This window comes from Oncorhynchus kisutch, unplaced genomic scaffold, assembly GCF_002021735.2.
Source record: "Oncorhynchus kisutch isolate 150728-3 unplaced genomic scaffold, Okis_V2 scaffold4026, whole genome shotgun sequence".
NCBI classification, from domain to species: domain Eukaryota; kingdom Metazoa; phylum Chordata; class Actinopteri; order Salmoniformes; family Salmonidae; genus Oncorhynchus; species Oncorhynchus kisutch.
Window position 1 is genome coordinate 14,740 of NW_022265971.1, and position 17,761 is coordinate 32,500.

The 17,761-nt window shown below is 42.6% G+C and overlaps 1 protein-coding gene across 1 annotated transcript in view; it reads left to right on the forward strand.

The window, feature by feature from the left end:
* The window catches only part of LOC109886159 (neurobeachin-like protein 2), a 113,122-nt gene that overhangs the window by 11,887 nt on the left and 83,474 nt on the right, over positions 1 to 17,761 (forward strand). Inside the window, exons 2-4 of the mRNA XM_031821872.1 lie at positions 15,093 to 15,181; positions 16,695 to 17,252; positions 17,573 to 17,654. Of these exons, the coding sequence (XP_031677732.1) occupies positions 15,093 to 15,181; positions 16,695 to 17,252; positions 17,573 to 17,654 (729 nt within the window). The remainder of the gene's footprint in view (positions 1 to 15,092; positions 15,182 to 16,694; positions 17,253 to 17,572; positions 17,655 to 17,761) is intronic.

The window sequence follows — 17,761 nt, forward strand, 5'->3', positions numbered from 1 at the left end:
GTCCCAGGCTTCCTACTGTTGTCATATCATCACTAAGTTGATGAGGCCGTGTGTCTCACCCTGAACACACAGGAATAAGTGTTGTAAGTCCCAGGCTTCCTACTGTTGTCATATCATCACTAAGTTGATGAGGCCGTGTGTCTCAACCTGAACACACAGGAATAAGTGTTGTAAGTCCCAGGCTTCCTACTGTTGTCATATCATCACTAAGTTGATGAGGCCGTGTGTCTCAACCTGAACACACAGGAATGAGTGTTGTAAGTCCCAGGCTTCCTACTGTTGTGGCCCAGTCCAGAGGCTGTAACACTTTGTTTTGATTGCAGCTTTGCCGTGAAAAGAGCAACACCTTCATCACTTCCTTTAAGTCAGTTAACGCCCAGAGAACACAGAAAAGGACATTGGTTTTATCGAGGGTTTCCTCATAGCGAGGTGAAGACTTTAATGCTGGCAATTGAGACACAGACAATAGTAAAAGCCCTTTATGTTTTGTCTAAGTAGAGTCATTTATTCTAGAGATTGAGAGATTTTTAAAACCAGCATGATGAAATCCCAATGAGGTCAACATAAAGCTTCCAACAACCTGATGAATGAGACAACTAATGTGGCTGAGTGGGTGTAGAGATAATGTCTGAATAAGACTGAAAACACAGAGACGTTGTGTTAAGTTATAAAGGAGCTACTCCCTCTAAGTACTCTGTAATTGCATCATAATGTGAGTCAGCCCGTCTCTACTACCATTAGTCTGACTAGTCAGCTGTGGATTTGTGGGAGGCCGTCCGTCTTATTACTGGACGCCCACAAGACTAGATACTGAACAGCTTGATTGTCGGTAAGGCATATGTAGCCTAAGTGCCAGTCTGTTGGTGCTATTATTATGCCAATGAGTGACAAGGAGTTTTCATGATAGTGGTTCCTCATTATGCATTTGGGTCCCTAGGTTTTTATATGACCAAGTGGTTCCAATGACACATTTTGATGCGAGCCACCTTTGCCTTGTGGCATTCTTCAACGAAGATGGCTGACAAAACATTACGGTCGAACCAGATGTAAGTTGTTATGACGTCATAATGAGTCAAGCTAAAAATGTCGCTGGACCAGACAGGACTTACTTGCTACTCAATGTAATAAAGTAATGACTTGTCAAATAAGTTACCTTACACGTTATGTTGGCTGACAATTAGTTAGCTACGCTCTCCTTACGAACCACATATCATTACAGCAGTATGTACCGGTATGTTAGCTACGCTGTCCTTACGAACCACATAGCATATCATTACAGCAGTATGCACCGGTATGTTAGCTACGCTATCCTTACGAACCACATAGCACATCATTACAGCAGTATGTACCGGTATGTTAGCTACGCTATCCTTACGAACCACATAGCATATCATTACAGCAGTATGTACCGGTATGTTAGCTACGCTATCCTTACGAACCACATAGCATATCATTACAGCAGTATGCACCGGTATGTTAGCTGGCTACCTAACGTTAGTAGTTATACATCAAACTTGCCAGTATATTAACTATAGGCTAACTAACTACTGGAGTGATGCTTAGAATTCCATTACAAAAGGTATCCCTTTTTATTTTACCACTACAATCTGTTCGGACGAAACTGGAAAAAAACTACTTGTGTAGAAAGTAAACATCCGCACCTCGATGGTGTCAACTGTGCTTATGTCTGCGTAATGAAAAAGTAGGGAAAAAATTAAAACTTGACTATTTCTGGTCTAGCGATCGATGACAATCGCTGCCCAGACTTACATAATTACAAAGAGGAGATTCTCCTAATTTAAAATGGTGCCCGTGTAACAGTTTTGATTCCGTCCCTCTCCTCACCCCTACCTGGGCTCGAACCTGGGACCCTCTGCACACAGACAACAGCCCCGCTCGAAGCATCGTTACCCATCGCTCCACAAAAGCCGCCGCCCTTGCAGAGCAACTACTTCCAGGTCTCAGAGTGAGTGACGTCACCGATTGAAACGCTATTAGCGCGCACCCTGCTATCTACCTCGCCATTTCACACCGGTTACACCTGACTTGGAAAAAAAAACGAAATATACACATTGCCAGATATTTTGCAAAATAGACGGACATGCCTATATTTCCCCCATAGGAAACAATGGGAAGTCTGCAGAGTTCCAATATTATTTTTTGTTGTTTACGTTTTGTTTACATTTTAACACCATAATATTAATCAAGCTAATTAAGCCAAATTTCTTAAAATCAATCTCATATAATATGTTATTACAAAACAGGTTTTAAATTCTCTGGAAATGCCAATACGGAATACTATCAAGTGCTTCTTAAAGATGCCCCCTGGTGGTCAAACTAGCAATAACTTGCAGTAACAGAAGAAATGGCTGGGAATTAAATGACGTGCCACAGAATGCTGCAGCAGCACGCAGGGTGTGCCGCAGTATGACAACTTTAAAAGGAAGAACCACTGTAGCACAAACAGACTGGCACTCAGGCCCCATCGGCTGTACCCACACTGGATGCCCACTAGCTACAAAACCGCTAGAATATAACCCCGCTAGCTACAAAACGGCTAGAATATAACCCCGCTAGATGCAGAACAGCCAGAATATAACCCCGCTAGCTACAGAACAGCCAGAATATAACCCCGCTAGCTACAGAACAGCCAGAATATAACCCCGCTAGCTACAGAACAGCCAGAATATAACCCCGCTAGCTACAGAACAGCCAGAATATAACCCCGCTAGCTACAGAACAGCCAGAATATAACCCCGCTAGATACAGAACAGCTAGAATATAACCCCGCTAGCTACAGAACAGCCAGAATATAACCCCGCTAGCTACAGAACAGCCAGAATATAACCCCGCTAGATACAGAACAGCTAGAATATAACCCCGCTAGATACAGAACAGCTAGAATATAACCCCGCTAGATACAGAACAGCTAGAATATAACCCCGCTAGATACAGAACAGCTAGAATATAACCCCGCTAGATACAGAACAGCTAGAATATAACCCCGCTAGATACAGAACAGCTAGAATATAACCCCGCTAGATACAGAACAGCTAGAATATAACCCCGCTAGATACAGAACAGCTAGAATATAACCCCGCTAGATACAGAACAGCTAGAATATAACCCCGCTAGATACAGAACAGCTTAAATATACAGTGTATTTAGACCCCTTGACTTCGCAAATTCAACAATGAGTGGTTTGGAAGGACTCCGTGACAGTGGCTAACTGAAATCCATTGCAAAGCAATCACTCGCCTGCTATTCAGTGGAGTCGCTGTGTGGTCCCAAATCTGGGATTAAATGATAAACATTCAACATTGGCCATGCTGTCAATGAAGCATGATTTGTGCCAAGCTCAAAACAACTTAACTCGGAGCTGCAAAAATCTTGACTTCCGTGAGTTCAAGACAACTGGGAAGTAGGAAATAAACATTTTGAACGGTCATCCAACTCAGAATTGTAAATCTGACCTCTTTCTAGAGCTACGACCTGAAGATCAATGACGTCATCATGAGTCGACAATGTTTTTTCCCCCGAGTTCCCAGTTGTTTTGAAAGCACCATAAATCCAGAGAATGCCCGACTTTGACAAAATTTGCCCACGAAGGACTGCCGCGCCACCCTTCTGTTCAAGTGAGCACAGCACAACAAGGTGAGTCCAAAAATGTCTTGTATGCTGCTGCATAAATGATGTAATATGCCAGGGAGATATGTATACAGTAGCTAAGAAAGTAATACTAAGTGTATGTTATGTAGTAAGAAGTTAGTAGCCCAGAATTTGGTATATTTACCCCTCTTAATTTAGCCTACTGTTCTCACTTGGTGGCGCACATATAGCCTATAACCTGTTTTTGAGAAATGTAATCAAAATATTGTAAGAGCTTTCATTTTCTGCTTATATGCCCCCTTTATTTATCCTACGGTTCTGACTTGGTGTACAGAGAGAACACTAAGAACGGCCCATGTTCTGAATTCTGTTGCTGTACATTTCAAAAGGGCTAAACAAATAGTTATACTGAATATGTCTGTCCTAATCAAAATTACAGATGACCTCTTATCCGCTTGTCGTCCCCATATGCCATAGTTTGTACATCTCAGTTGTCAGTAGAAACCATATTTGTTTAAACAAGTCAGCCATATCAGCTATGTTTTTTTAAAGGGCAGTAAAATTAGGCTGAATGAACTGTTTCGCTGCCAGATGAAGCTCTGCTGATAACCAGGTGTAGCAGTGGTAAGGATTCACTCCATGGTGTTGAAAAGAAAGCTCTGCTGTTGGGACAGCTTTATGGAGGCCCTAACAGTTTGTGGGCACAGTTTGTCACCGTTATAGTGCAATTCATGTATTGTTTAGTGTTGTGTTGTGTAGTGGCTTTGCTGGCATGCATCCCACTTTTTTTTTTTTTTTTACCCCACCAAGATGTACATGCTGAAATCATCACTGCTGCTTTGTATGCGTTAGCCTATCTATTGTATTAAAATGAAAATGTTCACATTATTCAAACAGAATTCGCAGCTTCAACTTCAGTAGCCTACCTCTCCTGTCGTAGTCGGGCGTGGGAGTTCAAGTGGGCCTAGTATGTGTGGCGTCATTAAAATAGAGTAGGCTGGCTACATGGGCGGAAGAATCACGTGCCAGTTAACTTAACAGTAGCGGTGCGTGTGTCGTATGACCTGGGAAGCAAAGTGAAGCCATATTACAACCTACACTGTAATTGTAACCTACAATTCAACCACACCTTTGTTTTAATCACAAAACCGGATAGCAACCTCTGTCCAGTGAAGTCCACGACACATGTTTATTTTATTTATTTAACCTTTTAGTAAGACAGTTACATGACCTCCAGCTTGCTTAAGCAAGTTAATGTTTCTGACATTTCCGGACCACTAAACAACTATTGATTTAGAACCACAGACAGTTACCGCAAATCACAAAGAAAACAGGAGCTGCCTCCTCTATTTCTGCACTAGTCAACTTCAACATTCCAACATCAAATCACCTCTGCTTAGTCTAAAACAGTGACAACTAAAAGATAACAAAAACTATTTAGTCCAATCAACATCACCTAAATATGATGTGTCTATCCATACTTCTGATGTATGTTTGTGCGTTGTGCAAGTAGAAAAACCTGTTTACTCACCCAACATGTAGAGAAAGGCCAATGCCATCCTCCTCTCTCATGTTGACAAAACGGTCTCCCACTCTGTCATACAGTACACGCGTGTATTTGGTTGTTGTTCTAGTCTACCTAAATAAAATGCTTGCTCTCTAGCCTAACTTCCATTCATGGGTAACGTTAATTAGTTAACATTAGCCTTCTACATCTAGCTACATATTGAACTTCCATCCTCTCAGGCCAGGGGCACAACAATGTATGAATTAATGGTTGGATCAGAATCACCGCTACAATCATTGGCCAGTACGGAGAATTAAGTCCAAATCCCTATCTCCATCCATGGCTAATTTAGGAAAGGAACGATTGTATCTATCTAGCTAGCCACCAGAGAACAACAACGACGAGATGCAACAATTCAAGTCGTTTCTGTTAAAGACTTATGCTCTCAAAGCCATTTGATAGGACCAATCAAATATGATCTCCCTCGGTTTAGCTCAACACTGATTGGCTAATTTGTATACTTTTTTTTGTCAAGGATGGCCTAATGCTCGCTGGCTTCCCTTTCATTCAACGCTACTGGCGGCAAGAATGTCCCGCTCGTTTGGACTAGACATAGAGAGACAGAGGGTTGCTGCTTTTCCTGTGAGATACATTCATTCAGCCTCTTGCGAATTGAAGGAAAATTATGAAACACAAAGAGACGAGAAAAAACAAATGTTTATATTTTTTTGGGGGGGCCTGGTTTCCCTTGTCGTTCATGAATAGACTTCACTCTAACTTAAATATGAAATTAACTTTAAATATTGTAATGAAACACCAGGGAGCAGGTCTCGAACCCTCGACCTTCGAGCCCGAGGTCCGGCGCGCTATCGACTGTGCTGCAAAAGCTTACTCGTGCGGCAGAGTCGATTTCCGCGCTTATAAACCCAGGGTCGTTACACTACTCCCTCCTTTCAAATAGTGCGTCCTCGAGACTCTACGTCTTACAGGAACGCGTTCACCAGCCAAACACTGTCGTGGGTGCAAGGTCCGATCACTTCTGACACCAATGTAATGAAACAGCAGGGAGCAGGTCTCGAACTCTCGACCTTCGAGCCCCGGCGCGCTATCGACTGTGCCGCAAAAGTATGCCCGTGCGGCAGTGTCGATTTCCGCGCTTATAAACTCAGCGTCGTTACAATATGATTAGAATAGTTTACTACAGTGTCTGTAAATAAATCTTTTTAATGGAAAGAAATGGAGGGCGCTCAACCAACGTGAGTCGAGCTGCAATCAAAAAAATCGAATCATCAGGAAAAGGAAAAGGTCAATCACACCGACAGCGTCATTGTGCCAAATGTTTACGCAGCATCATCTGGATATGTGTGCAACAAAAATTCAACATTCACCTTTCTGCTACTATTTCTGTCAAGCCGTCTACGCATACAGTTTGACTCATATGTTTGATTAGGCTTTTGCCTAGAAATATATATTGGTCACCCATAGTCTATTTCTCAGTTTGAAACTCCCAGAGGGTAGGCTATAAAAAATAACTCAAGAGAAAGGGTAAGTCTCTCCAACTCTGCTGACTTCAAACTACATCTACCATATTGGCTGATGTAGCCCAGTATTAAATATAGATAGCCTAATATAATGGACTACGTGAGAATCTCTGGTAATTCTACCTATTTCTTAAGTAATTTGCGCATTTGATATTGTCTATAGGGCGCAAAATTGCTGGGACCATGGCTGGCAAGAGAGCTATGTCATATACGCCTAAAATAATTTAGCGGGACTGCGGTTGGGTTTGGGACCAGTTCTTGCGGTAACTAGTGGGAGTCGCACAGAACACCTGCGGGCGTGGTGCAGAATGAAAATCTGCGCATGGGAGCAGGATGAAGAAATCAGTCCAGTGCAGACCTCTACTGTGGATAACTGACAATGATGGGATTATTTCAAGGTCATTCTATTTTCATGTCACTGAGACAGACAGATGGTCAGGCTATGAGGTGGCTTTTGAAATGAATAAAGGACACGTGTTTATGGAAAGCCATAATGGTTAAACTTGGATCACAGATGAAGACGTGAGGACATATTATATTTGTACTGAGACTTTTACTTGTGCCTTACTGTGCAGAGCAGGTACACATCGGTCAAGTACCTTGTAATGACTGTCATACTGAAGCTATAGTCAGCTTTCCAGTGAACAGATCTAACACTTCCCAATACAAAAGTCATTCAGAAACACAGTTCTTCTTCAGAAAAATAAACCTATTATCACCTAGTCAGATATTTTGGGTTCCACAACAACTCATCGAACTGTTCAAACATTTTGTACACAACCAACTGTGTTCCCACACACGTCAGTCATTCTGAGTCATTCTGAGAAGTAGAAGGCTGAGTATATGCAGTGCTAGATAGTTGGAGGATGCTGTTGGGTCGAGCCCTTACCGACATCCCCATCTGCTTCACAAATAGCTCCAGTAACTAAAGAGGAAGAGGCCTACTATGAAGAGGCTGAGTTTGAGCGTCATGTGGAGGAAATGTGTTTCGGTTATAGTGACTTGACATTTCCTGGTTGCTTGACAGAAGGAGAGAGAGACGGAGCGAGTAAGCGACAGACGGACAGACAGACACTAGTGCTGATTAGGAGAGCGGGCTGGAGACAGACAGACACTAGTGCTGATTAGGAGCGATGTGCTACTTACTACTCTGAAGAGCTGAAGCACCCTGTGGGCCTGGTCTGGACCTACTGTTCTGACTCTGGACTCCCTGATAACCTAGGACCCAGGAGGGCTCACTGAGACTGGGTTCCTCTGAACCCCTTCTCCCTGCCCTCCCAGACACATGCAATGAGACATGGACTGGCCCACAAATGACAGTCAACTGGTAGGCTAATATTATAATTTCATTCTAGATTGATTACAGAAAACGTGAAGATATAAGATGTTCATCCACTCACATTGATGCACTGCATCTTACTGTATGTTGGATTTCACATCTGTTGCCTCTGCTGATTTCAAAAGACGTTTGCTGAAGTTACACATGTGCCAGTAGATCTTTAAACAGAGAGTTTCTGAAGTATGTTTTGGATTGTGCCTTGCAGCCATATTGGTGCTGCTGCCAGCTGTTGACAATGTAACTAACTTCCTCTATAGGGGCCTGTGGGCGTCTTTCAGGCTGCAAACATCAACGAGGCATGGTTCATTACTAAACTAGCAGCAGTAGAAGTAGGCGTCTCATAGGGAAGTGCCTGACTAATTGTCAGGTCATGTGGTGTCACCTGATGTTGTTTGGGTGTAATGAGTCAGGTTGGCCCTTGTGGGAACTGTAGTCCCTCACTCCACACACCGCCTGATGTGTGGACGAAAATAACCCTCGTCGTTCTCACGTGAAGAAGGCTTTGCGTCTCTCTAACGTCGGGCTCTGTGTGAAGTCAGGGGAAGGTCTTCACTTCAACACCATGCTCTTTCTTTTCTCCCTAGTAGAAAGCTGAGCTGATGTAGCATGTCTCTGTGTGACTGTAATGGAGCTATCAAACTAGGTTTAAAGTGTCTCTGTCACAGTGCACCATCACTAGATGTTCTTAGATGATTTGAACGTGAGACGTCAGTTGCACATCAATGAATGTTACCACTGACCTCTATCTCTACGACTGATAACATATGTTCCGAAGATAGATTGATATGTTGATAGGGTGAGGGAGGCTTATACTGAGCCACACTGCAATAGTAGATAGTACTCAGTCTGTGATGCTCTAGTTGTTTAGTGACATCATTAGTAGATAGTACTCAGTCTCTCTGTGATGCTCTAGTTGTTTAGTGACATCATTAGTAGATGGTACTCAGTCTGTGGTGCTCTAGTTGTTTAGTGACATCATTAGTAGATAGTACTCAGTCTGTGGTGCTCTAGTTGTTTAGTGACATCATTAGTAGATAGTACTCAGTCTCTCTGTGGTGCTCTAGTTGTTTAGTGACATCATTAGTAGATGGTACTCAGTCTGTGGTGCTCTAGTTGTTTAGTGACATCATTAGTAGATAGTACTCAGTCTCTCTGTGATGCTCTAGTTGTTTAGTGACATCATTAGTAGATGGTACTCAGTCTCTCTGTGATGCTCTAGTTGTTTAGTGACATCATTAGTAGATGGTACTCAGTCTGTGATGCTCTAGTTGTTTAGTGACATCATTAGTAGATAGTACTCAGTCTGTGATGCTCTAGTTGTTTAGTGACATCAATAGTAGATGGTACTCAGTCTGTGATGCTCTAGTTGTTTAGTGACATCATTAGTAGATAGTACTCAGTCTGTGATGCTCTAGTTGTTTAGTGACATCATTAGTAGATAGTACTCAGTCTGTGATGCTCTAGTTGTTTAGTGACATCATTAGTAGATGGTACTCAGTCTGTGATGCTCTAGTTGTTTAGTGACATCATTAGTAGATAGTACTCAGTCTGTGATGCTCTAGTTGTTTAGTGACATCATTAGTAGATGGTACTCAGTCTGTGATGCTCTAGTTGTTTAGTGACATCATTAGTAGATGGTACTCAGTCTGTGATGCTCTAGTTGTTTAGTGACATCATTAGTAGATAGTACTCAGTCTCTCTGTGGTGCTCTAGTTGTTTAGTGACATCATTAGTAGATGGTACTCAGTCTCTCTGTGATGCTCTAGTTGTTTAGTGACATCATTAGTAGATGGTACTCAGTCTCTCTGTGATGCTCTAGTTGTTTAGTGACATCATTAGTAGATGGTACTCAGTCTGTGGTGCTCTAGTTGTTTAGTGACATCATTAGTAGATAGTACTCAGTCTGTGGTGCTCTAGTTGTTTAGTGACATCATTAGTAGATAGTACTCAGTCTCTCTGTGATGCTCTAGTTGTTTAGTGACATCATTAGTAGATAGTACTCAGTCTCTCTGTGGTGCTCTAGTTGTTTAGTGACATCATTAGTAGATGGTACTCAGTCTGTGGTGCTCTAGTTGTTTAGTGACATCATTAGTAGATAGTACTCAGTCTCTCTGTGATGCTCTAGTTGTTTAGTGACATCATTAGTAGATGGTACTCAGTCTCTCTGTGATGCTCTAGTTGTTTAGTGACATCATTAGTAGATGGTACTCAGTCTGTGATGCTCTAGTTGTTTAGTGACATCATTAGTAGATAGTACTCAGTCTGTGATGCTCTAGTTGTTTAGTGACATCAATAGTAGATGGTACTCAGTCTGTGATGCTCTAGTTGTTTAGTGACATCATTAGTAGATAGTACTCAGTCTGTGATGCTCTAGTTGTTTAGTGACATCATTAGTAGATAGTACTCAGTCTGTGATGCTCTAGTTGTTTAGTGACATCATTAGTAGATGGTACTCAGTCTGTGATGCTCTAGTTGTTTAGTGACATCATTAGTAGATAGTACTCAGTCTGTGATGCTCTAGTTGTTTAGTGACATCATTAGTAGATGGTACTCAGTCTGTGATGCTCTAGTTGTTTAGTGACATCATTAGTAGATGGTACTCAGTCTGTGATGCTCTAGTTGTTTAGTGACATCATTAGTAGATAGTACTCAGTCTCTCTGTGGTGCTCTAGTTGTTTAGTGACATCATTAGTAGATGGTACTCAGTCTCTCTGTGATGCTCTAGTTGTTTAGTGACATCATTAGTAGATGGTACTCAGTCTCTCTGTGATGCTCTAGTTGTTTAGTGACATCATTAGTAGATGGTACTCAGTCTGTGATGCTCTAGTTGTTTAGTGACATCATTAGTAGATAGTACTCAGTCTGTGATGCTCTAGTTGTTTAGTGACATCAATAGTAGATGGTACTCAGTCTGTGATGCTCTAGTTGTTTAGTGACATCAATAGTAGATGGTACTCAGTCTGTGATGCTCTAGTTGTTTAGTGACATCATTAGTAGATAGTACTCAGTCTGTGATGCTCTAGTTGTTTAGTGACATCATTAGTAGATGGTACTCAGTCTGTGATGCTCTAGTTGTTTAGTGACATCATTAGTAGATAGTACTCAGTCTGTGATGCTCTAGTTGTTTAGTGACATCATTAGTAGATGGTACTCAGTCTGTGATGCTCTAGTTGTTTAGTGACATCATTAGTAGATGGTACTCAGTCTGTGATGCTCTAGTTGTTTAGTGACATCATTAGTAGATAGTACTCAGTCTCTCTGTGGTGCTCTAGTTGTTTAGTGACATCATTAGTAGATGGTACTCAGTCTCTCTGTGATGCTCTAGTTGTTTAGTGACATCATTAGTAGATGGTACTCAGTCTCTCTGTGATGCTCTAGTTGTTTAGTGACATCATTAGTAGATGGTACTCAGTCTGTGATGCTCTAGTTGTTTAGTGACATCATTAGTAGATGGTACTCAGTCTGTGATGCTCTAGTTGTTTAGTGACATCAATAGTAGATGGTACTCAGTCTGTGATGCTCTAGTTGTTTAGTGACATCATTAGTAGATGGTACTCAGTCTCTCTGTGATGCTCTAGTTGTTTAGTGACATCATTAGTAGATGGTACTCAGTCTCTCTGTGATGCTCTAGTTGTTTAGTGACATCATTAGTAGATGGTACTCAGTCTCTCTGTGATGCTCTAGTTGTTTAGTGACATCATTAGTAGATGGTACTCAGTCTGTGATGCTCTAGTTGTTTAGTGACATCAATAGTAGATGGTACTCAGTCTCTCTGTGATGCTCTAGTTGTTTAGTGACATCATTAGTAGATGGTACTCAGTCTCTCTGTGATGCTCTAGTTGTTTAGTGACATCAATAGTAGATGGTACTCAGTCTGTGATGCTCTAGTTGTTTAGTGACATCATTAGTAGATAGTACTCAGTCTGTGATGCTCTAGTTGTTTAGTGACATCATTAGTAGATGGTACTCAGTCTGTGATGCTCTAGTTGTTTAGTGACATCATTAGTAGATAGTACTCAGTCTGTGATGCTCTAGTTGTTTAGTGACATCATTAGTAGATAGTACTCAGTCTGTGATGCTCTAGTTGTTTAGTGACATCATTAGTAGATGGTACTCAGTCTGTGATGCTCTAGTTGTTTAGTGACATCATTAGTAGATAGTACTCAGTCTCTCTGTGGTGCTCTAGTTGTTTAGTGACATCATTAGTAGATGGTACTCAGTCTCTCTGTGATGCTCTAGTTGTTTAGTGACATCATTAGTAGATGGTACTCAGTCTCTCTGTGATGCTCTAGTTGTTTAGTGACATCATTAGTAGATGGTACTCAGTCTGTGATGCTCTAGTTGTTTAGTGACATCATTAGTAGATGGTACTCAGTCTGTGATGCTCTAGTTGTTTAGTGACATCAATAGTAGATGGTACTCAGTCTGTGATGCTCTAGTTGTTTAGTGACATCATTAGTAGATGGTACTCAGTCTCTCTGTGATGCTCTAGTTGTTTAGTGACATCATTAGTAGATGGTACTCAGTCTCTCTGTGATGCTCTAGTTGTTTAGTGACATCATTAGTAGATGGTACTCAGTCTCTCTGTGATGCTCTAGTTGTTTAGTGACATCATTAGTAGATGGTACTCAGTCTGTGATGCTCTAGTTGTTTAGTGACATCAATAGTAGATGGTACTCAGTCTCTCTGTGATGCTCTAGTTGTTTAGTGACATCATTAGTAGATGGTACTCAGTCTCTCTGTGATGCTCTAGTTGTTTAGTGACATCATTAGTAGATGGTACTCAGTCTGTGATGCTCTAGTTGTTTAGTGACATCATTAGTAGATGGTACTCAGTCTCTCTGTGATGCTCTAGTTGTTTAGTGACATCATTAGTAGATGGTACTCAGTCTGTGATGCTCTAGTTGTTTAGTGACATCATTAGTAGATGGTACTCAGTCTGTGATGCTCTAGTTGTTTAGTGACATCATTAGTAGATGGTACTCAGTCTCTCTGTGATGCTCTAGTTGTTTAGTGACATCATTAGTAGATGGTACTCAGTCTCTCTGTGATGCTCTAGTTGTTTAGTGACATCATTAGTAGATGGTACTCAGTCTGTGATGCTCTAGTTGTTTAGTGACATCATTAGTAGATGGTACTCAGTCTCTCTGTGGTGCTCTAGTTGTTTAGTGACATCATTAGTAGATAGTACTCCGTCTCTCTGTGGTGCTCTAGTTGTTTAGTGACTTCAATAGTCGATAGTACTCAGTCTCTGTGGTGCTCTAGTTATTTAGTGACATCAATAGTAGATAGTACTCAGTCTCTCTGTGGTGCTAGTGTTGTTTAGTGACATCAATAGTAGATAGTACTCAGTCTCTCTGTGATGCTCTAGTTGTTTAGTGACATAATTAGTAGATAGTACTCAGTCTCTCTGTGATGCTCTAGCAGGATATGATGAGGCAGATAAGAGCTGCGATATTGACAGAACCTACAGTAGAACTCTGTATACATGTCCCTGTGTTATAGAACCTACAGTAGAACTCTGTATACATGTCCCTGTGTTATAGAACCTACAGTAGAACTCTGTATACATGTCCCTGTGTTATAGAACCTACAGTAGAACTCTGTATACATGTCCCTGTGTTATAGAACCTACAGTAGAACTCTGTATACATGTCCCTGTGTTACAGAACCTACAGTAGAACTCTGTATACATGTCCCTGTGTTATAGAACCTACAGTAGAACTCTGTATACATGTCCCTGTACTATAGAACCTACAGTAGAACTCTGTATACATGTCCCTGTGTTATAGAACCTACAGTAGAACTCTGTATACATGTCCCTGTATTATAGAACCTACAGTAGAACTCTGTATACATGTCCCTGTGTTATAGAACCTACAGTAGAACTCTGTATACATGTCCCTGTGTTATAGAACCTACAGTAGAACTCTGTATAAATGTCCCTGTGTTATAGAACCTACAGTAGAACTCTGTATACATGTCCCTGTGTTATAGAACCTACAGTAGAACTCTGTATACATGTCCCTGTGTTATAGAACCTACAGTAGAACTCTGTATACATGTCCCTGTGTTATAGAACCTATAGTAGAACTCTGTATACATGTCCCTGTGTTATAGAACCTACAGTAGAACTCTGTATACATGTCCCTGTGTTATAGAACCTACAGTAGAACTCTGTATACATGTCCCTGTGTTATAGAACCTACAGTAGAACTCTGTATACATGTCCCTGTGTTATAGAACCTACAGTAGAACTCTGTATACATGTCCCTGTGTTATAGAACCTACAGTAGAACTCTGTATACATGTCCCTGTGTTATAGAACCTACAGTAGAACTCTGTATACATGTCCCTGTGTTATAGAACCTACAGTAGAACTCTGTATACATGTCCCTGTGTTATAGAACCTACAGTAGAACTCTGTATAAATGTCCCTGTGTTATAGTTGAAGGCCTGTCACCCTGTCCCTTTCCATTTAAAGCACAGTATTTAATGGAGTTAAGGATGGATAAGTTGATTGATGATGAAAGGAAGCCACATTCTTTGTGCATAAATAATGTACATGACTTGACCAATGTTTTGTTTATTTGGCCTATAAATAAATGCGTAGCTTGTTCCTTTCGTGGTCGTGTTTTTCAGCCAGAGGCCTACTATTTAGAAAAAAGGCTTGAATGCATTATCTCATATGCTCCTGAATATGCCATCACTTTCGTAAGGTTGCTGTAACTTCCTGTTGCAAAAACAAGAGACGTCAGCGCCCTCAGGTTGTTGTTTAGAGTCTGAGTGTAACACACTGCATAAGGACAACCTGTTCGCACGGTGATCAGAAAACATCAACCACAGGGTACAGTCCTTTAAACAGAATGTTAACGTGTACTGGTCCATGTGCACTGTGCTTTTCCCATGTTGTGTTTACTAGTTCTGCACGTGTGACTTCAGAATCAGAAAATGTTATTGCCATGCAACAAATGTTGCCAGGGATTTCCCTTGGTGTTGTACCGAGAAGCATCAATCACATCAACCCAGATCAGACTGGTGCCAGTATGACTGGAGACTCATCCTCTGTCTCTCTTCCCCTCCTCTCCTCCTGCAGAAAGATGAGGGCTGCCTGCAGCAGTGGCTGGAGGCTTTTGTGGCTTCCTTTGAGAAGCTTGTTGATGTGCGGTCACTGGAGCCTCGCAGGTGAGTTGACTGATTGGCTCAAATGTATTTCCTTCGTCCCAAATTGCAATCTATTCCCTGTACTACTTTTGAGCAGATCCTAGATCTGTAACAAGGGGAATCCTCAGGGCACTGGTCACAGGGTGTGTGACCAGCTGGCTGATACCTTGTCATCTAAAAGGCTTAAAAGTGGATCTGAGCAATGAGACAGTTGGAAAAGTAGTTCATTTTAAATAAACTGCAGACTTGGAAAGTAAATTCACATGTCTGGGGACTAAAACAAACACAGTCTCTTCCACACAGTCAGGAAACGCCTTCAGGGAAACACAGGCCCTGATGACACATCACAGGACCACGTGCCAATTAGCCACACCCACCAATTAGCCACACCCACTAATTAGGCAACATAATAAAGGACATGTTAGGAGATGATAGAAAGTGCAGGTTGAGCTGAAATAGAAAATAAATAACATTACTTCACAGTAATCTACACTTTAAAAATGTCAACAAAACATACATTTTGTCCATAGTGAAGGGCTCTCTTTCACAGATGTGATAACCTCCTTGACATTTTGAAAGTAACATTGAAAGTCACATTGTTGTATGCACATCACATTATAGGAGCATTATTAGTGTGCAGGCAGGTTCTTTCTTTAATTCATCAATATGTTACCAAATCCCTGCTGAGGGAGGCATACTGTAGGCTACAGGTGGTTTGTGTCAGATGAGTTGGATGAACTCTGACCTTATTACCAATCCAGAGGTAGGTAATTTTGACATGTTTATAGTAAAGTAGTAAAACAGCACCATCCTCTCTCTCATCTCTTCTTCTTCCTCTCGCCTTCCTCTTCCCCACTCCGCTCCTCTCCACCACCTGTTCTCCCCGACCCATTCTCCTCTTCCTGCTCCCCTTTCTCTTTCCTCTCCCCTCTCTCTCCCCTTTCTCTTTCCTCTCCCCTTCCCGCTCCCCTCCCTCTTTTCTCTCCCCTCTCTCTCCCCTCTCCCCTTTCTCTCCCCTCTCCCCTTCCCGCTCCCCTCCCTCTTTTCTCTCCCCTCTCTCTCCCCTCTCCCCTTTCTCTCCCCTCTCCCCTTCCCGCTCCCCTCCCTCTTTCCTCTCCCCTTCCCACTCCCCTCCCTCTTTCCTCTCCCCTTCCCGCTCCCCTCCCTCTTTCCTCTCCCCTTCCCGCTCCTCTCCCTCTTTTCTCTCCCCTCTTTTCTCTCCCCTCTCCCCTTTCTCTCCCCTCTCCCCTTCCCGCTCCTCTCCCTCTTTTCTCTCCCCTCTTTTCTCTCCCCTCTCCCCTTTCTCTCCCCTCTCCCCTTCCCGCTCCCTCCCTATTTCCTCTTCCCTCTCTCTCCCTCTTCCCTCTCCTCCCCTTCCTCTCCCTTTCCCTCTCTCTCCCTCTTCCCTTCTCCCCTTCCTCTTCCCTCTCCTCCCCTTCCTCTCCCTTTCCCTCTCTCGCCCTCTTCCCTCTCCTCTTCCTCCTCTTCCCTCTTCTCCCCTTCCTCTTCCCCTCCCTCTTTCCTACATTCTCAGGCTGGAGAACTATATTACGGAGGTTCCCCTCATACCCAGGGACATACTGGTGTTCTTCAGTGACCAGCTATCACACAGTGCCATTCACCTCTCTGGGGGCGACAGTAACAACAGCACCCTGCTCCTCTCTGGGGGCGACAGTAACAACAGCACCCTGCACCTCTCTGGGGGCGACAGTAACAACAGCACCCTGCACCCCTCTGGGGGCGACAGTAACAACAGCACCCTGCACCTCTCTGGGGGCGACAGTAACAACAGCACCCTGCACCTCTCTGGGGACGACAGTAACAACAGCACCCTGCACCTCTCTGGGGGCGACAGTAACAACAGCACCCTGCACCCCTCTGGGGGCGACAGTAACAACAGCACCCTGCACCTCTCTGGGGGCGACAGTAACAACAGCACCCTGCACCCCTCTGGGGGCGACAGTAACAACAGCACCCTGCACCTCTCTGGGGGCGACAGTAACAACAGCACCCTGCACCTCTCTGGGGGCGACAGTAACAACAGCACCCTGCACCCCCTGCTGCTTATTAAGTTCTTCATTATCGTCTGCAGGTAGACCTGCAGTTCTATGACCCTCAGTTCACCCCTTTGTTGAATGACTCTGCCCATCATTTCTACCCATGACTGATGCTAGAAAACATGAAAAGATCTGCTAGAAGCTCATGCTAGAAAACATGAAAAGATCTGCTAGAAGCTGATGCTAGAAAACATGAAAAGATCTGCTAGAAGCTCATGCTAGAAAACATGAAAAGATCTGCTAGAAGCTGATGCTAGATAACATGAAAAAATCTGCTAGAAGCTCATGCTAGATAACAGTGAGATCAGAGAAAGATTGGTGACAATTTAATGATCTGAGTCTCTCTGTTCTTCAGGAATATGGAAAACATTGACCCAGAGAAGACCCCAGGCTTTGTCTTCGAGACCATTAAACTGTTAAACTTCTGCTTGACTCAGGTAAGACACAACCCTAGATGAACCTCATATACACACACACACACACTTAAGTTACACATTAGTAATTTTCAACAATGGAGGATCTGCAAACTATACTATATCACTCA